Source organism: Centruroides vittatus, unplaced genomic scaffold (assembly GCF_030686945.1).
Source record: "Centruroides vittatus isolate TY-2023 unplaced genomic scaffold, ASM3068694v2 contig_19, whole genome shotgun sequence".
Taxonomy (NCBI): domain Eukaryota; kingdom Metazoa; phylum Arthropoda; class Arachnida; order Scorpiones; family Buthidae; genus Centruroides; species Centruroides vittatus.
Genome location: NW_027121169.1, coordinates 1360120 through 1387303, shown reverse-complemented (window position 1 = coordinate 1387303; position 27184 = coordinate 1360120). Strand labels below are relative to the sequence as shown.

The 27184-nt window shown below is 38.7% G+C and overlaps 1 protein-coding gene and 1 long non-coding RNA gene across 3 annotated transcripts in view; both read right to left on the bottom strand.

Moving 5' to 3' along the window:
• The window catches only part of LOC136970124 (uncharacterized), a 162826-nt gene that overhangs the window by 33586 nt on the left and 102056 nt on the right, over positions 1 to 27184 (bottom strand). The window lies entirely within an intron of this gene.
• Positions 615 to 26870, bottom strand: tnc (tenectin). The gene is made up of 18 exons (XM_067264463.1): positions 26517 to 26870; positions 22144 to 22231; positions 12381 to 12419; positions 11390 to 11584; positions 10641 to 10685; positions 9592 to 9780; positions 9388 to 9444; positions 9121 to 9306; positions 8362 to 9048; positions 8101 to 8295; positions 7555 to 8025; positions 7297 to 7491; positions 4885 to 7233; positions 2048 to 4822; positions 1937 to 1972; positions 1680 to 1859; positions 1505 to 1585; positions 615 to 1424 (listed from the first exon to the last, which is right to left on the bottom strand). Exons 2-18 carry the CDS (start codon positions 22211 to 22213, stop codon positions 1249 to 1251), a joined length of 7926 nt encoding a protein of 2641 aa, XP_067120564.1. The 5' UTR covers positions 22214 to 22231; positions 26517 to 26870; the 3' UTR covers positions 615 to 1248.

Genomic DNA, 27184 nt, shown 5'->3' with positions numbered 1-27184 from the left:
ACGACACTAAAACATCACCAGCGTTTATTCCAGATGGCATATTATATCGGGAGGGGGTTCGAACCCACGTTTATCGACTCTCAACTTTGATTTTTGCGAGGAATTCTTCCATATTTTTTTACTAAAAAAAATTGCCAAAAATACACACACCAAACCCGCCTCTACCTATCTAGAATAAACGCTTTACACACCTAATACCTGAGAGCAAAAAATCAAAAAAAAAAAAAAAAAAGACATCATTTGTTTTTTGGCAGATGGTCCAAGAGAATCCACCAGGAACACTCGTGATTTTCTTCATCATCATCATTTCTTTTTTTTGTGTTTTTCTTTAATTATATTTTACAAAATCGCTCGAGAAAAATCGAGCTTTCTTGGCGAATCCTGCCTCTTATAATCCCATATAAAGGATGCGAAGCAGGCGCGTGATTATAAAAGAGGAATTACAAAAAATTGTGGTTACATGATAAAAATTCTTTTGTATAAAACACGAGGAAAATGGCGTCGTAGTTTAATTAATTAATATTTTTAAAAAATCGGACGACGCTAACCAAGCTTCTCTCACCGTCAAACTATTTTTTTTTAATTTTTTGTGTATGGCACCACACCCAAACTCCGCAACATTCCCCATATTTAAAAAAAAAAAAAAAATTACACACAAAAAAAAAACTTGTAACGTACAGACATTTAACAGAACAGGTGACATTCCGTTGCGCGAAAAGGTGTTATAATATATAAATTACAAATAATGTGGTCCCATGTCGAATCCCGACAGTCCAGTGTTGTTGTTGTTGTTGTTGGAGGAGGAGGTGGGAAGAGGAAGAAGAGGTGAGCAGTGGACTGACGTTTTCGACTCGTACCATTTTCCGAATTCTCTTATCGTGAGTTTCAGGAACGTTTTTCTCGATTCTGTTCCATACGATTCGTCTTCTGTGTTGTCGTGGGTTCGAGTCGCACCAGGCAACTACACCTATAGCCATTTTGTTATTGCTTTTGTTGTTTTTAGTGGCACTAACAAAAGAAAAAAGTAACCAGACTGTAGCTAGTGATATGTTAAACACACGTGTTGTTATCCTTTTTGGTTTTTTGTATCGTTTCACCCAGTCCGGCTGAAGAAACATTTGTTTTTTTCTGTGAAACAAATTGTATGGAACAGAGAGTGGGGAAAATATCTGAGTTTTTGTTTGTTTTTCCTGTGTTTTCGCTCTTAAAAAAATAACCAAATTATAAAAAATATCCCTTAAGAAATTGTTATCGGTTGCGGAAGAATTCTTTGTTCATCCGGAGCAGAAGAGGTTCCTGAGGGCGACATTTTTGGGGGTCGCACGACATGGATCCATTCCGGTCACACTTGCACTGTAAGCAAGGGGTGGAGAAGGGTTTCATCACTTCTCCTACGCTGTAAAGCCTTCCCTCCGCTTGGCAACCTGTTATAGCAATTGGGATTGTTTAATGTGGTGGATTAAAAAAGCCACCAAATTAATTAATTCATGACCCAAAATATTACCTGTGACCCGTAGAGATCTCTTTCCCAGTCGACTCTGTCTCGAGGTATAGTCGGAAACGTTATAGAACGGTTTGGTAGCGTCTGGAAGAGAAGAGAAAAGAGAGAATGACGTCTTGCCCCTGTAAAGGTGTGTTTAGTGTAAGGTAGAGAGATTACAAGGAGAAGACGAACTTACGACAAACGTAGTGAGGGCAGCAGAATCCTGGCACTTCCCTTTCGTAACAAAGAGACATGGGTGGTGGGCAACCCTGGTGTAAACAGATAATGTCACCTCGGAAACAGAAACAGAACTCGCAAGCGTCCGTTCGAGGGATCTGTTCTGCGGATTGGTAAACGATGCCGTTAAACACGCAAGCTGGAAGAAGATAAATAGGGATTAGTGATGCGGATGAAGTTAGATTGTCAAGGAAATGGCAAAGTACGTTCGTTTACCTCCTTTCTGTACAAATATCGTCTCTCCTTCGGAATCTATAAAATAAAAAATACGTTAGTAAGCTCTGAAAACCTCCCCATTTAAGAGAAAACATTCGATAGATTCTTCACCTTCTTCGGTAGTTGTACTTGGCGTTGCTGTACTTGGCGTCCAAACTGGCGTCCTCTGAGTGCTGCTTGTTGTTTCTGTCGAAGATTGAGTCGTGGGCTCTTCGGATATTTCTACTTTTTCGACTGTAAACAGTTCTTCTGCTGTTTCTCCGGTTATCTTATCTGTAACGATTTCCGGTTTGGCACTCTCTTCCTGTTCTGTTTCCAGTCGAACGGGCGTGGGTGTCGACCGTGTTTCCGTTTCAGTTTCGAGAGATCCGGCTTCGGTGGTTCGCGTTTCTTCTCGTGTGCTTTGTGTTTCCTGCCGTGTTACTTTCGTTTCTAAAGATTCTCCTTCTGTTTCAGCTATGCTTGTTTCTGTTAGTTCGAAAAATGATTGCTTTTCGGTTGTTTCCTTCGTTGTAATTTCGGTAGCGAAAGATGTTTCTTTCGGAATTTTTGTAATAGTTTCTGTTTCTAGAAAAACTACAGCTGTTTGCGTACTTTTCTCCGTTTCTTCTTCTGCAGTTTCTGTGCTTACGCTTACCTTTGGCTCCGTTTCCGTTTCCTCAGTAGTTTCTATAGGTGTGTGAACTGTAGTTCGTTCGTGTGTTTCTTCTCTTTTTACACCTTCTGTGACTTCACTTGTTTTCAGTTCTTCTATTCCTTCTGTGCTTGTATCTTCTACCTTCATTGTGGTTTCTTCTTCATGCGTCGTTTCAATATCTTCATGAACATAAGTTTGTGTTTCTGTTTCCGTTTCCGTTAATAGCGTTTCTGTAGTTGCCTTTGTTTCTGATTTCACAGATTGCACTTCGGTTTGCGCTTCAGTCGTTCCTGTTTCCGATACCGTACTGGCTGTTTCTTTCTTTATTTCGACTTCTGATTCTTTGACTATCTCCTCTGTTTCCTTTTCTGTTTCTTCGGTCGTCGTAGAGACTGTACGAACTGATGTCTCTTCCGTAATATCTAATTCTCCCTTCGTCCTTTCTGTTTCTATATAAATTGTTGTTCCTTCCGTCTCTTCCTGCTCTTCTTTTGTGTGTTCAGCTTCCGTATGAAGTGATTCTCCAGTAACTGCTGAAAGATCTTCTTTAGTTTCTTCTGTTTCTGTATAAATTAATATACTCTCTGTAACGCTTGTTGCTTCTGTTTTTACGGAAGTTTGTGTACTTTCATCTCTTGCTTCCTCAGTTTTTCGTGTTTCAGTTTCAACAACAGTAGCTTCTGTCGTTTCTGGTTCCTTTGTTCCTAAGTGAATTTGTACTCCTTCTCTAAATTCTTCCTCTGTTGTTTCGGTTGAAACGTCTTCCGTGACTTCTGACACCTTCGCTTCCTCAGTGGTTCCTTCTGTGGCTTGTGATTCTTCTCTTGTAGGTTTTACACTGTCTGTGACCTCTGTTTCTTCTTTTGTTCCTTCACTTTTAACGTATACTGGCGTTTCTTCTGTCGTCTTCGATTCTTCTTTCGTTACTTCTGGTTGTAAATGAATTGGAACACCTGTCGTTTGAGTTTCTGTTTCACGTGCCTCTTCCGTTTCTTCTTTTATTCCTTGCTCTTCAGTTTCTCTTTCCGTGCTTGTTACGTAATCTGATGTTCTGGTTGTCGTTTCGGTTCTCTGTTTTGTGATTTCAGTATGCTCGTGATCAGGTGTTTCTGTCGTCACTTCCTGTTCTTTAATTTTCTCACTTGCTGTATAGATTTCTTCTGTGGATGCCATCTCCTCACCTGCCTTTCCAGTCTCTCGTGTGATTGCTGCTTCCTCATTCACCTTTGCAGTTTCTATTGTGGTTGCTGCTTCCTCACCCACTTTTCTAGTTTCATCCGTGGCTATTCCTTCTTCACCCACTTTTCCAGTTTCTTCCGTGGTTACTGCTTCTTCACCAATTTGTCCAGTTTCTTCCATGGATGTTGCTTCTTCCTCACCCACTTTTCCAGTTTCTTCCGTGGTTACTGCTTCTTCACCAATTTTTCCAGTTTCTTCCGTGGCTGTTGCTTCTTCCTCACCCGGTTTTCCAGTTTCTTCCGTGGATGTTGCTTCTTCCTCACCCACTTTTCCAGTTTCTTCCGTGGATGTTGCTTCTTCCTCACCCACTTTTCCAGTTTCTTCCGTGGATGTTGTTTCTTCCTCACCCACTTTTCCAGTTTCTTCCGTGGCTACTACTCCTTCACCCACTTTTCCAGTTTTTTCCGTGGATGTTGCTTCTTCCTCATCTACCTTTCCAGTTTCTTCCGTGGATGTTGTTTCTTCCTCACCCGCTTTTCCAGTTTCTTCCGTGGATGTTGCTTCTTCCTCATCTACCTTTCCAGTTTCTTCTGTGGCTGCTGCTTCCTCACCCGCTTTTCCAGTTTCTTCCGTGGATGTTGCTTCTTCCTCATCTACCTTTCCAGTTTTTTCCGTGGCTGCTGCTTCCTCATCCACTTTTCCAGTTTCTTCCGTGGCTACGCCTTCTTCACCAATTTTTCCTGTTTCCTCTGTGGATGCTGCTTCTTTCTCACTCACTTTTCCAGTTTCTTCTGTGGTTACTACTGCTTCACCAATTTTTTCTGTTTCTTCTGTGGATGCTGCTTCTTTCTCATCTACCTTTCCAATTTCTTGTGTAGTTACTGCTTCCTCGCCCTCCTTTCCAAATTCTTGTGCGGGTGCTAGTTCTTCCTTACCCGTTTTTCCTGTTTCTTCTGTGGATGATATTTCCTCACCTTTCTTTTCAGTTTCCTGTGTGGATGCTGCTTCTTCGGCAATCTTTCCTGTTTCTTCTGTGGATGCTGCTTCTTCCTCATCCGTTTTTCCTGTTTCTTTGTGGATGATGCTTCCTCACCCACCTTTCCAGTCACTTTTGTAGCTGCTGCTTCCTCACCATACTTTTCAGTTTCTTGTGTGGGTGCTGCTTCTTCATCAATCTTTCCCGTTTCTTCTGTAGTTGCTGCTTGTTCACCCACCTTTCCAGGTTCTTGTGTGGATGCTGCTTCTTTCTCATCCACTTTTCCTGTTTCTTCTGTGGATGCCGTTTCCTCCCCAGTTTTTCCTAACTCTAATAAACCAATTTCTGTTGTCAGCTCACTCCTTTCGGTTTCTACATAAGATGAAGTTACTTCCGTCTTCTCCATTTCTTCCTTCCTTTCCGTTTCCATTTCTGTTTGACTTGTTTCCTCTGATTTTGAGAAAACAGAAAGAGTTGATCCCTCCGTTTCTGCTGATATCGATGTCGATTCTTCTGTTATAATCTCTTCCTCCGTTCTTTTACTTTCAACAGTGACTGTTGTTTCTTTCGTAACTTCTGTTTCTTTCTTTGTTTCTTCTGTTTCTACACCTTCAAATCCAGTTTCAGTTACAGCAGAATATTCTTTTGTAATTTCTGATGTTTCTTCTGTCGTTTGTTCGCTTTCTGTATGTGAAGCACCGTCCGTGATTGACTGTTTCCCTGTAGCTCTTGTTTCTGTCTTTTCGAAAGCTGAAATAGTTGATAAATCCAACTCACTTTCACTCTTCTGCGTGAATTCCTCAATTGTCGAGGCTTTGATTGTTGTTAATTCCTCCTTCCCCTCCTCAAATTCTTCCCTTTCTGTTAATAACTTATGTCCTGTGACCGTTTCTGTCGTTTCATCACCCTCTTTTGATGTTGATGTTTCAGATTTTGTAGTAGTTACAGTAGGAACTTCTGTTGTAGTCTTTTCCTCTACAGAATGCTTCGTATCCTCCTCATCCCTGGAGATAGTCGTCGTTTCAACGATTGTGACGGGTTCCGTTCTTCTGTCTTGAATTTCTGGAGATGCTCCCGTAATCGCTTCGAAAGTAACAACAGAACTCTCTTCTGTTGTTGTTTGATCCGTAACCCTCCCCACTATCACTTCAGTAGAAGAAACACCCCTCTCGGGATGCACCTCTATCTCAGCTATCAATGAGGTAGGGCTCGGAATTAGCACAGAATGAGATTTATCTTCTTTATCAGTAGAGGAAGGTGTCGAAATTTCGGTCGTATCTCTTGTCGACGAAGTCTGATCCCCTATTAAATCTATCTGTTCTCGTGTTGTAGCTTTCGAAAGAATCTCCCCAACTTCAGAAACATCTTGAGATACGATTGATGTCGAAGATAACGTTGACAAATCATCAGAAATGCCTTCTGTAGTCGATATTGTTCCACCCCTCGATTGTGCATCCGGTGATGGATGTTCTTCAGGTATCTTTCCAATTATAGATTCTTCGGTCTCCGTTGTTTCGATCCCTACTGTCGTGGTTATCCTTGGTGTTTCTGATATTTCTCCATCGCTGGATCTCTCCTCTTCGGGTTTGGCTGTGGTTTCTATGACAATTTCCTCTCGAGTAGGTGATGCGCTCTCCACGGATACTGTTTCTATTACGGTTGCTTCGGAAATCCTTGCTGTGTCCTCTGTAGCGTGTGTTGTCGTTTCAGCTTCTGACGTACTGCCGGTAGTGGCTAATTTTATCTCTAGTTCACCCTTTCGCAGTGTTGTTGTTTCTACTTCATGTGAAGCTGTCGTGTGTTGTTCTACTGTTTCGTCAGTTGAAACAGGCAACGTTTCTTTTGTTTCGGTGTCTTCTGTTTCCATCGTAGGTGGCTCTGTAATCTTTACTCTATCTCTTTCTTGTAGAGTCTCTGGTGTAGTTTCAGTCACTAATCCTTCAGTTGCAACTGATTCTTCTTTTATCGATGTATCAGATGATGTTGCAGTCTCCTTTTCTTCTGGAGAAAATGTATATTTTGTTGTTTCCTCTTCCGGTGGAAAAGTTGTTTCTTTTTCTTTTTCAGAAAGTGAATATTTTGTTGTTTGGTCTTCCATTACAGGAGTTGTTTCTCTCTCTTCTACGGGAGGCGAATGTTCTGTCGTTTGGTCTTCCTCTACAGAAAGTGAATGCTGCTTTGTTGTTGCTCCTTCTTCTGGAAGAGGCAAACGTTCCGTTGTTTCCTTTTCTGGAAGAGGATAACGTTCTGTTGTTTGATCTTCCTCTAGAGAAAGTGAATGTAGCTTCGTTGTTGCCTCTTCCTCGGGAAGAGGCGAATGTTCTGTCGTTTGTCCTTCCTCTAGAGGAAACGAATGTAGCTTCGTTGTTGCCCCTTCTTCTGGAATAAGAGATGGCTCTGTTGTTGTTTTTTGATGTTCAACAGCAATTGTTTCTTCGGTAACAGCGTGTGTAATCGACACTGTTTCTACTATACCTCCAAGCGTTGTCATCTTCTCACCCTCAGCTAAAAATAAATCATTTTAAACCCCCAACATTAAAAGGGTTTAAAGAATTATTGCATACTTACGACAATCGTACTCTTCTGGGCAACAGTCACCCTGTTTAGTTTCCCTGGGAACACATTCGGGACGAGGAGGTTTACAGATTTGCCAATGACACTGCACGTCACCCGATGCACAGTAACAATACTCGCAAATAGACGTCTTGTTTATGGTCTCTCCATCCTTATACACTTCACCATCCACGTAACAATCTACGTATAAATTACATTATTTAAAACACTTAATCATCATCCCTCATTCCCTAATTACAAATCTTACATTACCTCCCTCCTCTTCTGTCTCTGTAAACGTACTTGTTCCTACTGTTGTAGTATCTTGAACCTCTCTGGATGATGATGTTGATAGGACTCCAGCATCTACGCCTTCTTCGGCATCTTTTATATCGACAGTTATCTCTTCCACTGTTACGCTTTTCTCCGTAACATCTGTAACTTGGCTTTGCGTAACGCTCTTCACTTCTTCCAGTTTTTCTTCGGTGGTGGATTCTGGTTGTTCGTCGGACTGTTGGCTAGTTGCTGACGTTTCTTCCAGTTTTGTCGAAAATTCCTCAGTTTCCGCTGCAACAGTGGGTTTTTCTTCAACTGTTGTCGTCTCTGCCGTTTCCTCTGTTGTTGCAGTGACAGTTTCTTCGTCCTCCATACTTTCTGACACGGTACGTTCCGTTGTAGTTGTTGTTATAATCTCTTCTTTAGTTTGATTTCTACTTGGAGGTAGATCATCGCCTGTAGTCGCATCTGTAAGAGAAATACAACACTCAACATAATCTGCACGTGTGTTGTAAAGATTCTAAATGTACAGAAAATTCTTACCACACTCGTAATAGGGACAACATTCTTCTGGTTTAGTAATAATCCTGCAATTGGTACTGTCCTCGGGGATAGGCTCGCATACGATAATATCACAGGCGACAACACTGTTGTTGCATATGCAGTCCTTTTCACAGGGATGTCCAGGAAGCACGAATTGACCATTCTCGTAGATTCCCGTAGCGTACTGGCAGTTTCCTGAAAGTGTAACCGTGTCAATCGATACCTTTGTACATTATCATAAAAATGCTGTTATAAACATACCTTCACCCGGTATTGCTCCTACGTGAATGGATTTTCGCGTGGTAGGATACGTCGTAACTGTTGTTTCGCCTTCTGTAGTAACTATTTCTTCGGGGATTGCACTCGTGACTGTTGTCTCTGTAAAAGTGTAAACCTCGCTCTTTGGTGTTACTGTAATTTCTGGTATGAATTCCGTGATTCTTTCTCCTTCGTGCATTTCCGCTGTTCCCTTTTCGTGAGTCTTTTGCGTTGTTGTTGTTGTTGTTGTTATTACGGGGGTGCTCGAAGTTTCCTCTTCACTTGTAAATTCTGTTTCCTGTTCAATTTCGGCTGACTTTTCTGTTGTTTCTGTTAATAATTCGGCTGTCGTTTCGATTTTAGTCGTTGTTTCTATCGCTTTTGTTTCGCTCGTTTCTTCTTGTTTCCTCTCTGTTAAACGCGATTCTGATGTCATTTGGAGCTCTGTTGTCGTTTCTTCGCGTGATAAAGTGTGTGCATCCGTCGACACTTTTTCTGGTGTCGATTCTCTAATTAAAATATCGAATGACGTAGTCTGCTGCTCCCTCGATGCCGTTTCCGTTCGTTCCTGTTCAGTTTCTGACGTAACTGTGTATACTTCCGTTTCTCCCTCCTTAGCTGTAGTGTGAATTGGCGTAGTCACGTGAGGCTCGTCGGTAGTGATGTCAGTGGCCACCACCTCCATTCCTTCTACAAAAAAATGCATATAATTTCGTTCAGTTACGTTTTAACTCAGCGTAACAGCTTAAGTAACATACTTACGACAATCATATCTATCGGGGCAGCATTGTCCGTTCGATTTCGACAACGGAACACACCCTTCACCCGGAGCGTGACATTTCTCCACGGCACACACCACCGAATCCCTCATACAGTAACAATGATTACAGGGATCTTCGGATTTAACACGTTCCCCATCGGCGTACAAGTGACCATTGACTACGCAACCTGTATTTTCACGAAAAACACACGAAAATCGTGAGCCTAACAATGGTTTAACCCCAAACCCACGTGATCGAAAACACTCACCCGTTGGTTTATCCGTAGGCGCAGGTCCAGGGGGTCGAGTAGTGGCTACGTAACGAGCTGTTCCAAACAAAACACGGGATTATTTTAGTAAATTCGAGTATAAGTACATAATGGAGGGGATCCTCCGGGTCACGTGAACAACAAACAATGGAAATAAGGTGACAAAGCTTAACGAGGCACGAATATGACCCCGTGATTACTTACAGCAATTGTAACGTGAGGGACAGCACGAAGGTTCACGATAGACGGGGGTACAACCTTCCACTTTCAGTTCACATTCCTGCATCACGCAAGCGCTGCTATTTCGAATACAATAACAAACTTCGCATGGTTTATCAGGATTCCGTGGGAGCTGGGCACCGTCAGGATAAGCTTCACCGTTGAAGAAACAACCTGTTTTGTTGAACAACAAAATTCCCTTAGAGCTACCAAACCCTCTATTTAGATAATAAATGATAATCATTACCTTAATAGTACGTCATTAGATAATCCTAAAGGGTAAGTCTAATATGTAATCTCTTAAACTAACCAATCGATCGATAAGTATCCTTAATTATGTAAGGATGTTCGTAACTTAATAATAATAAATGGATCGAGATATGAGTGAGCTAATGGAGAAATTAGAGAGAAAATTATCAGATGATGGAAATATGTGCAGGAAAGGTGAGAAAATACTAGTGAGGATATGGAGGAAAAGTGAAAATGTGCTAGTTAGGATGAGCAGGAAAGGTGAGGAAATGCTGAGAATAGACAGAGAAGATAAGTAAATGCTAGTGAATATATGCAGGAAATAGTAATGAGAACGTGGAGAGGTGGGAATATATGCAGAAAGAGTAAGTTCTGGTGAGAACTTACTCTTACTCTTAAACAGAAATGTGTGAATGGTACAGGAAAGTTGAGTTATTACCGGTAGAAAAGTGTGTAAAAGTAGTGAAGATGTGAAAGTATAAGAATGTAAAAGTTGTTGCATATAGAAGAGAATGTAAAGCTTTACGGTAAGGTGTCTACGCAATCAGCTTTACACTCAAATACACTGCTAAGACGAAGAGTGAATATAAATATATCAAGTCAAAACTGCCAGAGGAAAAAGCTATTTCACACATTCCTAGCAGTAAATATACATATATAAATTAAAAATTAAAACGCTTAAAAATGGAATGACGAGTTTGGAAAAAGTGATTGCTAAGAAATAAGGGAAGAAACTTAGTTTTATTTGATGATTGTAAAAAAAGGGTTATTAAAATTTTACATACCCATTGGTTCCTCGGTAGTCGTTGGAAGGGGAGTGGGAGAAACATCTAAATGGGAAAAAATAAATAAATAAAAAATGATTTAGAAAATGCCATTTCCAAGTAAAGTTCTGTGAAAGTTTTTCTAAAAACAAACCGATTGATGGGGACATTTTCGGGGTAATTACCCTCTTCCTTGTACAGGAAAACACAATAAAGTTACTTAAGAGTAGAAAAACTTTTTATCGTTATCGCCAAGAAGTTTAAAAATTTACTTTTCTCAGACAATTTCTATCATAAACTGAAAAAGTATATGACTCGATTTGGCTACTGCACATCTTAAAAATTTATCTTTTGTGTTTTTTATAGTCAAAAAACACTTCTAGAAAAGGAAGGGGGAAAAGATATAATTTCGATAAAGGAAAAAATTAGTTTTCTCCACTTTCTTCTATTTTTTTAAAAGCTGAAAAGGTCAGACACACGTTTTCAAGAAAGTCATTACCACATAGTGTTACAGAACAGTACTAGAGAGTGTGTAAAAGTGGCTACACGCTCTCTACTGTTGGTGTGCTCGAGTGTGATCAATTGTTCAGATTTGATGCGCTTCTAGTACGAAATTTAATATCCGGAACAGTAATTGGTGTGTCGAACTCGCCAAAATCGCTAGCGAGTGTGTAACAGCCGCTCTACTCTTTGGTGTAGTAGAGTGTGTTGATGCACTTCCGGTGCAAATTTTAATATTCATAACAGATAATTAGGGTGCCTGCACTTACCTCCCGGACACCAAACGCTGGGGCAACATTCTCCTTCTGCTCTTTCTACAGTACAATCGGATCCTAATGGTTTAGCAAAAGGACAGATCCTCAAGTAACACATCAACATGCTGTTGGCACACGTACAATTGAGGCAAGGCTCGTTCGTTTCGATCCTTTCTCCATTCGAATAATGCTTCATTAGATAATAACACCCTAAAAAAAGAATCAAAATCCTTTTAAGGAGACGTTCTCACCCCCTTCGAAAAGTCATAAAAATTTCCAGAAAAAATCCATCCTAACGTAGTGACCTCACGTGTATTTTTACGACTATTAACTCGACAAGTTATTGCTTAGTAGTGTAAAGGTCAATCCTATACGCATTAATCCCTTAGAGAATTTTTTAGATGGAGTGTATATATGAGAACTATTTGTATTCTACAAGTTAACTTTCACTTTCTTTTGATGTTATAAAACTTCTTAAGAGTGAAAGGAATAAATTCCTCCACTTTTACGACATCAGCTAACATCCCTGGCAAGTTAAACGTGGTTATAATGTAATTCATAAAACAGGATTATATCGAGGAAACGAAATACTCTTTTTTTGTGTTTTTCGAGTGTCTAGTGTATTTGCTAGGTCAGAAAAATGGAAAGAAAGTCATTAGAAAGCCTAGTTCCGTCCAACAACAATCAAGGTCAAGCAGGGGATGTCTCACGCATCATATGAGATTGATCAGCCATCCATTAGATTACCCGTGTGTGCGCCACATGGATTACTTCTTCTGTCTTATTCCCATGGCAACAGCCGACATTTCGAGTGTGACCTGTGGGTCGTTTGATGTCTATCTAAAATTTATATTCTTGTAGATGAAAAAAGAAATCTTGCTAGGATGGATTTTTCACTTTAACCCCCCTTCCATACGGGGGATGCGATGACGTTTCGCGTGTTAAAATATACTAGGTTTTCAGCTAATTTATAATTATAAATTCAATAAAAAGTTGTGTTTCTTACCTCTGTCTCTAGGCAACTTTAGGGAGGTTTGGAAAGGAGCTGTCGAGGAGAGAGGAAAAAAAGTATATATATATATTAAATAAATCCTGTGTTAAATGGTGTAATTATATAATTTATTAGTTTGTACATTCTAAGTGGACAAGTTTTTATACAAAGTACAAATCCTGTTTTGTGTTATTTGAATTCGAGATTGTGGTACAAATAACATAAAGCTCGATTAGATCCTACTTGTTACATCTATAAATATAAATGGACCATGGATGGTTTGTCAGTTTAAACGTGTTTTAAAGTCGAATACAGACCTTTGAACGCGTGGGAAACATGACTATTATGTTATTCACTAGTCCTTACAGAGTACACTTAAATTTGGTAAGGGTCAACGAATGGTTTAACATTTATTCGCATTTTAAATTTTCCGAGTGGTGTACTCCCTCTTGTAGGGTATTTTAGAAAGGGCCTGTCTGTTAATGTTAAACCATTCGTTGACCCTTACCAAATTTAACTTCTCGTTACACTTTAACCAGAGTTAAGACCACGTTACACTTTGTACTATATATTACATTAGCACATGGGGCATGTTACATTTCTACTTTATGATCGGATTATTTAGTACTTTAACATCACCCGTTTAATTTAAAAATATGTTTCAATTGTTTTTAATATACCATATGTCCCTTTTACACACACTTCTGTATATGTATCATAAGAGTCTCTCTGTGTATGGATCAGTATAAAGATAATCGTTATACTGATCCATACACAATCTTTATACTCTACACGGGAAGTCCATACCTACATGGCTATAATAGTGGTGATGATGGCGATACATTGATTGGAGACGTCACCAGCATCCAAAAAACACTTCTTCAGTAGGGTGAAGAAATGTAGAATCCCAAGATTCTCCATGAATTAAGATTCTTCACATCACGACACCTCTATTCTTTATTAAATTCATTAAATAGCGAGACAGGGTAACTAAAGAAGCGATGTACATCATCCAAATTTTCTCTTGTATGCAAATTAGATAATTAGATTAGCGAAATCTCCCTCCGATAGAACACTCAAAAAGACTTTTTAAAACTCAACTTCGGCATAAATTTCAATCAATTAAACGTAATTGCCGTGTTGTTCGCCAACGTGATTATCATCATCATCATCATCATCATTGAAAATTCAACACGCCCTTCATCAAAAGTGTTTTTTAGGAGGACTACTTTCATTGATTTCCTTGTATTTTTGTATAGGAATGGCGAGTGTTTCTCACGTGTAAACGAGTGGAGCTGCCGGGCTAGGAAGTGTGAGTTTTTCTTTCTTTTTCGAGGTTGTCGATCCCTCTCCAATGTTTAGAATTCACACGGTATAGGACGAGAAGAATGTCGTGGGATTATTATTGATCACGTGCAATTCCATCCAGAAATTGGAATGCCCAAGCAACCATCATCTCCAATAATTATTCTACCGGTGTCTGTTTACTCTTTTTCTTGATTTATTTATTTTCGATTATCTCCGGGAAGAGGAAGAAGAAGAAGAAATCGAAACTGGATCGAAAAAAGTGAGGGCTACTCCGGAAATTGTCCTTGAGGAATTTTAAAGTAATTGCTGCTTCAATTACTTCTTATGTAGTTACGTTTCTTTGTCCCATCGTTTAGGGTACTTAAATAAAGTTTAAATGCACCCCAGTAAATTAAGAATTAATGAAGGGAGGAAAAGAAATGCTGCAAGTTTCGTTAACTCCAGTTTCACCGTCAATTCGAAGCGGAGAAATTCTCTGCGATCTGCAGTGGATTTTAAGTAACGAAAACTGTAAAGGATCTCTCAATTAGGGAAATTTCAGTTAAAGAAAAGTTTAGGGAATTTTCGTTCGTTCCTGCCAATTTTTCCCTTAGACTCAGAAAAAATGTGGAGAATTTCTCTGCTAAAGTAAAAAAGTTAGGGAATTTTTCGCTTCGTTAACGAAAATGTCCCTACAACCTGAAAAATTATAGGAAATTCTTTTGCTCGTACCGGATAATTTCCTGGAAACAAACTGAAAAATCCCTAAGTTTCCAGTTGAATCGGGAAATTTCCCTACAAATAAATTCCCTCAATATGGGGAATATTTCGAATTTTTTCGGCAAGATTTCCTTAAAACTGCCATTAAAACAAATTCTAATCACGAAATTTCTCTATTGTTGTTGTTATATTTCATTAGAACAATTACCTCCTGAAAAAGTGAGAATTTCGTAAAAGAGAAAGAATATTTGCAGGGAAATCTTCAAAGAAAGAGGAGAAAAATGCAGAAAAAATGGCGAATTTTGATAAACGATTGCATAACAGTGATTTAACGAAGGAATTTGCAAAAACTTGAATTAAAAAAAACAGCAAATTTTCAGGGATTTTTTTTATAATCTGCAAATCATTCTTCGTATCAAAAGCGCCTTCTAAACACCTAACGATCGTTTATGGCAACGAAATAAAAATCCCTAAAGCCAAACAGAAAATAAAAATGTTCAGATGTATTTTCTGCTCTATCACTCAACTGTTTCTTAATGTTTAAACACTTCGAATATAATAATAATTTTTTTTTTCCGAGGCGTACAACAGGGATATTTTCAAATTTATAACACTAGCTAGTCATTTGGCTTATTTTACATAATTAAAAAAATTAATTAAAGTATTCACTCGAGTTTTGGATATAAAAATCGACTATTTACGAGCATAATTATTAAGAAATTGAGACATCTCCACAAAAGATTACCCCAGGCTCTTCTGTTAATGCGGGAGATTGAACGTTTGGTTGTGAAAGGGGTCAAGAACCCTCTGGGGATGATGCCTATGTGACTAATAAAGCTATAACTTTTAACTCGTCCCTCCTCTGACTCATCTCGATTATCTTCCTCCTTTTTTTTAATTAAACTACATCGAATTTGCTTGAATTATTGTAAATTTTATAAAGGGAGGATTTCTTTAAAAAATGACACCACATCAATATCCTTATCTACAATTTCATCTCTTAACTTTATGGCTCTGACTCAATTTATCTTTGAATTTTTTCTCTTTTTTTTCTGTGGTGGGTTATTTGCCGTTGGTGTTTAATTCCTCCAGTGTGGAAATTAATCACTCCCTCTCCGTATCCTACTTTAAAGTGTATAGATTGGTATTTGGATAAGGTGGTGTTTTGACGCATCGCTGTGTCGTTTCTCACGATTCTGCCTATTAAATTATACATAGAGGAGGACTAATATATACAGGTAGATAAGTAGATGGGATGGGGAAAATGTATAGGAGAATAAATTTATAGCATTAGGATTGATATGTAGGCGAATATAGGAAAAGCAACGTGTAGAAGGACCGATATATAGGAGAATCAACAAGAATGCGGGACCATAATTTCAGGACCATTTTAACGACACTCATTGAAGCTTGCATGATATTTCTATTTACTAAAAATCCGGTCTCGACCCTGAATGACCCTATGAATAACAGATATCCAAACAGCTATATATCATTAAGTACTGTTATAACATTGTTCTTGTATAAACAATGAAAACGAGGAAGTCGTAATAACACTATCAGACTTTCCTTATTTGTCCCTCTCAGAAATTTATTTTTTTTAAATCAGATATCATAGAAGAATTTCAGTTTATCCTTTGTTTTTAATCATAAAGTAGTAATAATTTTATATTCACGAAGCATGCACGTCACGAATTTAAACAAAATAATTACGTTGGATGCAGGAGATTAGGGGGTAAGCATCTTTAAGGTTGTATACCTATACAAATCTACTAGACGGACGGTATAAATTGTATATACACGTATAAATGGCACGTATAAATTTAGGGGATTCCCCTGAAACCATCATCAAACCGGTTGCTGCTGCTGTCTCTTCTCCTCTTTATCAGTGAGCTCCTGTTAAAGTTAAAGGATTCTAGAAGATGGATGGAGTTATTATCCATTTATACTGTCTCACGAAAGTAAATTACTTAGGAAATATATACATTAATATTAGTTTAATTACTAACATTTGATTATCTTTACCTGGATAATTTAATGGCTTAATATTTATCTTAAGTGATTGAAGAGAAACGAATCTACTCGCTCGTGCTCATTAATTACCCCGTTGTGTATACGGTAAATATTTATTGCTTCACGTTCGTTTAAGACTTTTGTAAATTCGTTACGTAGTAATTCACGATTTGACGTTCGAGCATTTTAAGGGGAAAAAGGTGTAAAGTGTCTTGTCAGGATTTCGTGTTGGGTAAAATGAAAAGATGTGTTCTTCGAGAGTGTAATTTTTCTCAATTGCTCTGTCTGATTCTTTTTCATTATTTTTTAATTCGCTCTGATTTTTATCTTCGCTCTTCACTCAATAGATAAAAGTTAGGAGCTCATTCTTTTTCTTGTGCTTTCATCTTTCTTCGGCGGTTCGTTTTTTTTCCTTTCTCAGTATGCATTCGTATCTCTTCAATGGTTCACCCCTTCTTAGAGCTGTTTCTCAATGAATCAAGTTTTTCATGATCGTTTTTTGATAGCTCACTCAGAAGGGATGAACACTATGGAGGAAGCATCAGTGTTTATCTTTTCTGAATGGTTCAATGTTGCTTCCACAGTGTTCATCCTGTCTCAATGGCTCATTGACACAGTTTTTATCCGTTCTCAACGGCTCAACGGTGCTTCCACAGTGTTCCCTCAGATGATCTTTTTTCACACCATTCATCCTTCCTCAGTGTTGATCTTCGCTCAGTTGCTCGCTGTTCTTCCTCAACGACTCACTTAAATATTGAATGCCTTAAATTCCTTAAAGTATTCATAGCTTTAATTCGAATTTATAACAATGGGGTATAACCTCATCGGATAGCCTCACTCTTCTATATTGTATTTAACACATACTGTAATCTGTGGAAGAACAGATTATTTCCCTATTGAAATTGGGTGTCGGTTGGGTAGAATAGCTTAGATTGGCCGTGTGTATGTTTGCAGACGTAACTATGGAGCGGAATATTTGTTGACAGGAGTTGCAAAGAAATTCATCCTTGAAAAATTTAAGAGCGATTGTTACAAAAATCTTCAATTTCCCATGAGTCCTAATAGGATAGGACAACATACCAGAGCGGGAAAAATCCCCGCAATGTCGAAAAACACAATATTGCACTAGTCGTGGGAACAAGGGAGTGGCGCTGTACAGAACTTCTCCCATCTCTATTGTCTGCTCCTACCTCACACCTGTCAGCTGCTGACCTACTAACTGATTGACCTTCTCCAGGTAAAATCGGGCCAGACTTACCTCACGTATTGTATAACTTGGGTTAATTATACCCGGAGGCGCGAGGATAAACATTTTTGGAAGGTTTTCAATGAAAAGGAAAAGAAGCGATGACATTTTTTTCTCTTTTTATTATTTTTATGAAAGTTACTCGTAACAGTTTTATTATTTTGATAATATCGAAAAGGGGTATTTATCTTGTTAAAATTTTTAAAAAATGATTTGTTTTTGTTCTTCCGCTATCGACCTTGGACTATAGTTAGAGGTCAATTGATGAACGATTGACAATCGCGGTCACGTGACGTAAAGTTCGCCAAAGGCGACAATGGTTTCCTGACCTTTCTCGGTCGCTTTTCAAGGACGATCTTTTACCTTTTCGATATTGAAAGACTGGAGAATTGTTACGGCCACGAGACGTGAAAAATAACTAATAGATTTTTTCTTATTGTTTTCGGAGGATGTATCAAGCGGGGTGCCACGAATTTAACAGGAATCCACACGTTTCTTTTCATCCCTTCATCCGCTACCGACGTCTTTATAATGTGTTCCATAGAGCACAATCAGAATTTTACAAAGGGCGCACACCCCGTACGATACACGACGGCGTACACGGATTTGTACATGCTTATAAAGTACAAAAATAAGAAATTATAACATGCATACGAAAGTTGTAAGAAAAAGGATAAGGAACACTCGCAGATACAATAAAGTACCAATAAGGTAGGGTGAGGATACTATAATGTACACAATTGGTGTGTTTGTGTGTGTTTTTTTTCGAATCGTAAACACGTACAATTGTGTAGATTTAAATCGTAAAAAAAACACTCGTAAACGTGAAGGTGTATTTGCATTTTTTGAAGGTGAACACGTAGAAATCAAGACGAATTTGAATTTTTAAACATAAAAACACTGCATTTTTAAAAATGTCAAGGCACATCTACAATTTCTGAAGGTGGAGACGTATCTACACTTTATTAACCCCCCCCCAAAAAAGAAAAAAAAACTTGACCAAACTTTCTAGTTCTATCCACAAAAAATTCAATTTTCGACCCTTCACAATCACTCTAAAGGGAGGAGATAACACGTAAAAAATATCATTTTTCGTCTTTCCAGCGAAATTTCATCACGTGTTCCGCTTTTCTTAGAAGGAGAGAAGAAAAAATATATATAATAAAATAATAATAATAAAAAAAAAAACACTAAATTATCCTCTATCGATTTTGTTAAAGCTTTTAAAGAGATATTTATCGATGAGTCAGTAGCAAGATAATAACAGCAATATTGAATAATAATTGCATACACATCGACGAACACGTATCTTAACAAACGTTCAAGGCAATCGACGTTATGTGTGTGTGTGTGTTTTTTTTTTATTCTGTCCAGCAGGAAAAATCTATGAAAAACACCAAGAAAACTTCCGTAGCAATTACCTTTTGTATAGATTCTAAAAAAAAGAACACACGAATTTTTAGAAGTTGCGACACGACGGTACTTTAAATATTGATGTTAATCTGTACGAAGTGCATCCGTTTCCTCCCCCCCCCCACACACACGGCTATTCGAGTTACTTTCACTCGATTCTGAAGGTATCGAGGATTGAATCTTACGTCTGGTTGTGGAGGATCGAAGAAGAAGAAGAGGAGGAGAAGGATTCGCTTCGTGTCATCAATTTTTTAACACGGCATTCGGAAATATTATTATCTGATAGGAGGGAAAGGGGGAATTTTCTGCAGGATTCGAGATGTAGATGCTCAAAAAAGTACATTTTAAACCATATTTGGGGGGGGGATTCTGCGCGCGCGAGTCTCGAAAGATGTGATGTTGTGTGTTTAATTAATTAATTAAAAACAATTGAAGTAAAATGGTAAATTTGGAGGATGACTAACGTGAAAGTATTAACAAACCCCACGTTTTTTCTTATGAATTATCATTCCTAAAAATAGTAATAGGTACATAAACTGTGAAAAAATTGAGGAAAATAGCGCATTTAAAATAATAGAGAAAGGGGGAAGAGAGATAAATTTATATACACACAAGGTTGTAAGAGAATTAGTGATGGAAATGTCCTTGTCCGGATGACGAAAACCCTTTTTTGCAAATGATTCATCCAGGCGAAAAGGGGGAAGCGAATTACTATTCTTAAAACATACTTTGCCTATAGAAACCGATATTTTCAGACGTTTCCACCCCGAGCGGTAATTGCATTCGGTCGAAACGTCAAGCGTCACGTTTTGTTACGAAGAAGATACAAAAAAAGAAAAAAATGGCTATCCTGTCGCGTAAATCGCGAAATATTTAATTATTTAGGCCCGTAGGAGCGTGCCACTTCGTTTTTTATCCTTCTAAAGGATTGTAACGTAACCAACAATATTAAAGGAGTCTCCATGTTACGTGCTCTTTTTGTATCCTTTAAATAAACGCTAACCTTACGTTACGACGAATTGACGAGTCAGTTCCAGATAATTTGAATTGTCTAGAAATTCGTGAAATTTCTAGATAATTCGAGGGAGTTCTAGATTAATTCGAATTCTCAAAAAATTCTATAAGTTGAGTTGTCTGTAATCATTAACATTATAATTACGAACGGAATTCGCATTAGACCATCTATAATTTTCCAAACAACTCGAGTGATTCGGAAAAATCTAGATAATTCGAATTATCCAGAATTCTAGAAAAGTTGATCTATCTAGAATTTTTGGGGGGAATCATCCCTTCTAATAAATCCGATTAAATAGAATCTTTGTAGATTCCACTTAACGAATAGAACTTCTAGACAATTCAATTTATCTAGAAATATGGAAATTTCTGACAGCCGCTTGGCTTAAATGTAACAAAACTTCTGGTACAAATTTCTCTTGGATTCTGTGTACAAGGAGCTTAAATTTGAAGGAATTTTCGATCATTTAAGGGTTTTTTTTTTAAATTTATAACCAGCCATTCTTTAATGACAGTTCCTAATAAACGATGGCAAAAATCGAAAAAAAAATTCAAGCCAAATAAAATCGCAGGAAACGCGTCTAGCAAAATCTGCCAGATTAGAAGAATAATTAAGGTCCATTGTGCCCGGATGACTCCCCCTACGTAATTAATCACGTCCCCTAAACGGACCGGAAGTCTGGTACGCATGCGTACGGTTAGGTACGCATGCGTATCTAACCCTTCGGTAGTGACTGGCTAACCAGGTGTTACTTGGTGGAGTTATCACGATGAGTTTTGACGGGAGAATCATTGTGTAGCACTCACCTCTCGTCTACGTTCTTTATTGTATTCGGAACTGGGTCAAGGTTGTTTCTCACCTGGCTTTTCACCCTTCGTGTCACGATCTCTCGTCAAACAAATTATTTACCGAAAAACTCGGCAAAACGACTGATGATTAATGAGGGTGTTTCCTATGCTGCTTGTGTGTTACGTTGTGTCTGCAGACTATTATACAACGGGTTATGGCTACTATTATTGAAAGAATTCCTTACTCGTTACGACTTTCTAGATAAAAGTCTTGTAAAGTCTTAGAAGTGAGGCATTTTTTTACCTCTATATGACAGTATTTAGGTACACTGTGCATTTTTTACGCTTTGTTTATTTATCGAAACTTAATAACGAACTTTTGGTATTGGATCGTGTTCTAGACTCGTAATACTCGTATTTAGTATCATCTTCTAGTATCTTATCCTAGACTTAGTATTTATAGTACTAAATCTATAGTATCTAGTACCATTCTGGTACGTTATTCTAAATCCGTATCATCAAGTACCATGTTCAAAACCCATAGTACCTTATTCTAGACTCACACATCTAGTACCATGCTCTAGTACTTTGTTCCAGAGCTTAATACTTAGTATCACATCATAGTAACTTCGTAACTATTCTGCAAATCTTAGAGAAATTGAATTATTTAGAATTTCGAATAATGCACATACAGTGAGTGATATACTTGTTACTCCCGAAATGTTGTAGTTCAGGTGTAACAACCGAGGTGTAATTTTTCTCAAATGTAAAGTTGCAAGTTAAAGTGTAGCGATTTTCTCGAAACTTTTTCGTTACGCCACTATCTTCTTCTAATTGTTTACATCATAAGAGGGAAAAAGTTCATTATAAACAGTACAAGTAACGCTGTTACGTAAGTGGAGTAAGGAAAACTACACCCTCTGGGAACTAACTTCGGATTATTCATCTTTTCTCTGTAACATATTACGATGTTACGTGTAAGAGACAATTGAAAAACTAATTTTTTTCACTGGTTCTAGCATTATACTAATGAAAAACACCTGTACATTTTCTCCAGAACTCGAACCAGATTCGGATTTACAACATTAATTCCACCCCCGTAGACAATTATACACATCTCGTTACGTGGGAACATTCGGATCTGTTACGCTAACCGGAATTAATTCAAGAGAATAATAACATACCCACGTCGAATCGGAGACGAAACGTGCTCGACGGTAACGATCCATTAAGTTAAAGGAGTAACAATACACTAAACTTTGTATACAATAATTACAGAAAGTTGTGTACACTCACCTGCATAAACACAATAAAAAAATGCTAGGAAGATCACCCCCGTTGCCGTCCATTTGTAGGCTTCACCCATAGTCTACGGTTACTGTACCTGTAATATACGAAAGGAGGGTCTTGTTACGATGTATTCTCTTTAAAAAAATAAAATAAAAAGAAAAAGAAAAATGTCTTCGTGACAAATAATGGCATCACGGTTCACGACATTATTATCGTCCATCGAGATAAACAGGCGATCGACTCGACTACTACTCACTAATTACCCAATTTGCGGTGGTATGATGCACCACTTGCACCGTTGTTACCATTGTAAATCCAGATGAGACGATAAAAAAGAAGAGCCCAAAAAAAGGATCTGGATTTAACGATGGCGAAAGTGTTCAAAAGTCGGTATTACGAGAAAGACATCGGAGTGGGTCAAAGGTCAGTATCGAGTGTCGGCCTAACCCATTCTGTAATCAGTAAGAAGCGGGCATTGCCTCTACGTCTGTAAGGGTCACTGCCATTATAGAAGGTCAGAGGATAATCCACCCACCTCTTGCAACCTACAATTCTTTCAGACGTTGGTGACCCTGAGTGAAGCGACGCAAAAGCGTGATCTGTTTAATAAAGAATCTGCACCGAATCATGAAAGGAATGTTCGAGGGGGGACGAAAGTGAGGAAAGGACAACACACACAAAAAAAGGAGGGTTTTGATACAAGGTAACCTCATCACTGCCACTGATAAAAAAAAAATCTAACATTTGCAATATACGTGTTTGGATACCTTCGTTACGCTGGTTGCCACATTATATTCGACTTGGCGCCATTACTACAATTCTTTTGTAACAAATGAAACTCGGTCTGGACATTTTTTTGCCAACGTTCCACCGGTAGTAATGACATCCGACTTCTTGCTCCCTCGGTTATTGTTCTGTACGGTGTCAAAGGACAGACAAACGTACAGGCCGCAGGAGTATCATTACAATGTTACCCAACGCTTCATCTAGGTGATAAATTAACGGAGGTATTAAAAAGATAAAAGTGGTTACGCATTTCCGCAACATAGATAGGGGTGGACCATTAAAAGGGGTTTCTTTAATGGTTACGACAGAATAAATGTGGATATTGATCCATCCCATCCTTTAATATCCAACTATATCATTATCCAGATTAAGGTTTAAATTTTAGGATACGTAATGTTTATGGGGGGATGTTACACTAGTATAATAGTGTGTTGCAGGTATTCGTGTGTGTAGGGTTTAAAGGGGTCAACATCTTTTAAAGTGTTGACAGATCCTTCCACCAGTTTCATTTTTATCCACTTTGAAAGTTGATGACGAAACTGGTTTGGGGCAAAGAAAGATAGGCACCTAACAGGGGTTATTTACCAGAGGGTGATCAATTGTTGATAAGGATCTGGAACATTTGTCGTTCACAAATTGTTATTGTAGTTGTGTAGAAATTCGAGCTTATGAGGGATGTAATAAAGACATTATCTCGAAAAATAAATGGATGTTATAAATGGAGGAAGTAGTAAATCTTATCCAACGTCAAATCCAGATGGATAACACCAGAAATAAAAAAAGAAACACAAGAAGAAAAAGTAGTTTTCGATTCTTTACGCGCCGCTTACTTAAAACTCCCCCTCATTAAAATTCTAAATGAGTTTGAATGTCATTGGCACATCGATGCTCACGTGTCTCAGTTTTCGGATCTTGGCGCTCGAGTCTGACCCCTCCCACGCCCCTTAATCACATGATTAGTGCAACGAACTTAAAACCTATCCCGGATTGGCGACTTTCACTACCGGAGCCCAAGGGTCTTTTACTATAGGGCGTGGGCAATTCCAGAAGGAAGTGTTCTCGAAGGAACGACACTCCCTCCCACCAAACCCTACCAAGTAAGGTATTTAGATATAAGGTTAGTGGAATAAGCCAGGGGAATCACAATTTAAATCGCCAGATTGTTCGTATGCGGTTTTAAGGTGCGGGGAGGGGGTAAGGAGGAAAGAACCAAGGAGGAATGCTTGCCGTTCTTTCGTGCAAATTGAAGGCCAAGTAGGAAATTAAGTTAGGGAAGGAAAAGTTGTTAGTGAATAGATAAATGCGACAGAAGTATTGCCGAAGGCATGCCAAAGACATGGCTTCCGCAGTTGTATAACAAGTGCGATGGCGTCTGTTAAATACTTCCTGAATAGTTAGACGGGGTGGAGGCTAATGCTGATTCAACACTTGAAACTGTCTTTAAAAAATCACGCCCCTATTTTTAATTACGCGAAAAGAAATTAATTAAATTCAAAATCCAATGTTTAAAAACTGGCACATGCCAGATATTTTCCTGACTCTGAATATACAAATCACTCGATTTTTGTGGTGTCCGAACAGTTAAACATGGCTCCGACACTCGATTTGAGCGAAAATATTCGATTTTATAGTACCAAAACGATTAAACTTGGCTCAGAGATTCAATTCTTGAAGCACCAAAGAACCAATTGTGAAGCGAAATACAAGAAAATTGAGTGTAACACACTCGAATCTATTTACGTAGCCAAACTTGGCGTAATTACAACATAATTTACAATTTGACGTAAGAAATTAGTGACGTAGAACAGTTAAATTATTTTATACGTAAAGAGTTTTAAATAAATAAAAAATGGTGACCCATTGCTGCTTCACGTCCTAATTTTTTTTTTCTTTATTAAATAAGCATATTTCTATTATTTTCCCATTGTTCTTTGATGTTGCCCCCTTTTAAAATTTCAGACGAAAATCTTGTTTACGTTGCGTCACGACTTTTCAGATTCAACATTCCGAGAAATTTCAAAAAAAATTACGTTTATTTGTAATTTTTTTGTACTAAAATAAAATTTTTATATTATGTATTTATTTACGAAACGTCTCCTTTCGCTTTCAATTTAGTGGTATTAGCAAAGACGGGTTTTTTAGGGTTTTTTTAGAACGTAAAGACGGAGTAACGTAACGTCTCGCTGCATAGCGTAACTTTATCTAATTTGCAATTCAAAATATATTTTAAAATAAAGGAAAAATAAGAGAGGGGATCGAGAAAAATCCATCAACATTCCCAACGTGACACTACTTTCTTTCCCCCCTATTTGTGTGTGTTTCTTCCAATCATTAGAAGTAAATTACATACGAAGAGGAAAGTCGAATGTTAGCAATTAAAGAGAAAAATACTGCCGTAGTAATAACAGTAGCCCCCTTATTAATTCATACTTACTACCGTAATAATAAATTACAAAAATCGAAAGCCCCTACAGTAGGAAAAAAAGAAACACCAGGCGCTCACCCCTAGTAGGAATGAAAATGAAAAGAATTTGCATTCCCCCATCCCCCCGGAGGAAGTTAATACATTCCGTGCTGTATGTTTCCTCTTTAGAATCTTAATTTAGTAATGGTGAGGTGTATGGAGATAGAAGGGGGGTACCACAAATAGAGAAGATGACGCTCTCTCTCTATACATCCTTCGTTTAATTGTTAACGTGTCTAGCTTCTGTCGTTTAATGGCGTGCTGTATGATGTAGACGATGGTTAGTATACGCTCTATCGGTAGCCCGAACACCCCAGGATTGTGATACACCCATGGTGTGAAATATACGAAGGTTGCGTATATATAGTACAAGGACGTAGAAAGTCAGAGAATTTAGGTCGAAGTATGAAAGATTCTTAATCAATTATCTAATTGTTAGTCGTTTTTTCTAGCGTTAAATTGCGGGGAAATTAATTTGTTGTGTACTTTAGATGAGCTGAATAATTGATTTTTTGGGGGTGCACTTCTGTAGTAGACAACAATTTCGGTGTTTGGTACGTCGGAGGATCCGGCAAAGAGGGATTAATTACTAAATCTCTAGTGTTTCGTTACTTTAATGAAACATAATTCGATTGGTTTTACACAAAAACTACCACCCCAAATACCCATTAGAAACGTATCGCCCATCCGAAGATCCTGAGCACCCCAGACAATGGATCCATTGCAAGAAGCCTACTACCAAATTACAAAGAAACCATTAAATCGCGGGCTTAATACCAAATTACGAAGAAGACCCCTACTAACAATGAGACCATTACGACGTGGAGGAGCCCACTGCCAAAACCGACGAAGGTCCCCGCATTGCAAATTGTTAAAAGATAAAGAAACTCACCTTTACCGTCCGTAATTCCGAGTTAGGCGCGTGGGAGTTAATCGGGAGAGCACCGGGAGCGGAGAACAGTGTTAATTAACGAACGTGCGGTGCCGTGAACGTGGCAAACCCGCCGAACACACACCAGCGGAAAGCGAGAGTGAGTATCGGTCAGTGCACCGAAGCGTCACGACTGGAGAAGTGAAGGACGAGCGACGAACATCCTTCTAGCGGCAAAGATAGAGAAGAATGGCTTACCTGAGAGGTTGTCGTAGTCCCCAGTCTTCTTCGTCTGGTCTGTGGATCAATGGAAGCAAAATACTATATACGTGTGTATGTATACAGTATATATATAGTGATATATACTGTGTCTATCGACAGAACTACCTGCTAAGGCCCGGTCCGTTATTTCCTAGCTATTTAAATAGCCCAAATCTTGCCCTAGGCAATTAAAGTGAAAGTAGCTTTACGATTGGTCGGTTGGGTTCGAGGTGGGGGGCAACCGTGCCTGGAAGAAGAAAAAAAAAGTGAGGTGAAGTAAGGTGAGGAAGGAGGAGGCATCCGTCGGAACAGCACGTGTAGAATTGGAAGGGGGAGGACCGACCGGACCGACTTACAACGTTAGGAATGGCTGTTTTAACGTCTAACGCTCAACGTGGCCCGAGGGCTTCTGGGTGCTGCTTTACCCACCGCTTTTACCTGAATGCTGGGGGTGGGTCGGAAATCGGCGGTGGGGGACGCAAGATGGCGCTGTTGTCCTCTTTGTCGTCCGAGTCCCGCCGAGCCGGTCACGTGACCGGCTTAAACGTCCCATTGGCTACCTTTGTTTCCGCTCGGGGTAGAAGCTCGTCCCCGTTCTTTTTTACACCAACCTGTTGCTGAAATGTAGAAATTTTGATTTTTTTTTCGTGGAAGAAAAACGATAC

Excerpts from the sequence above, each read along its gene's own strand:
- tnc (XM_067264463.1), bottom strand. The coding sequence starts at position 22,213 with ATGGGTGAAGCCTACAAATGGACGGCAACGGGGGTGATCTTCCTAGCA. Across the intron at positions 9,781-10,640 it reads GACTACCGAGGAACCAATGG|GTTGTTTCTTCAACGGTGAA; the intron begins GTATGTAAAATT and ends TCAACAAAACAG. Across the intron at positions 4,823-4,884 it reads ACAAGAAACTGAAAAGTATG|AAACAGGAAAAACGGATGAG; the intron begins GTGAGGAAGCAG and ends TCATCCACAAAG.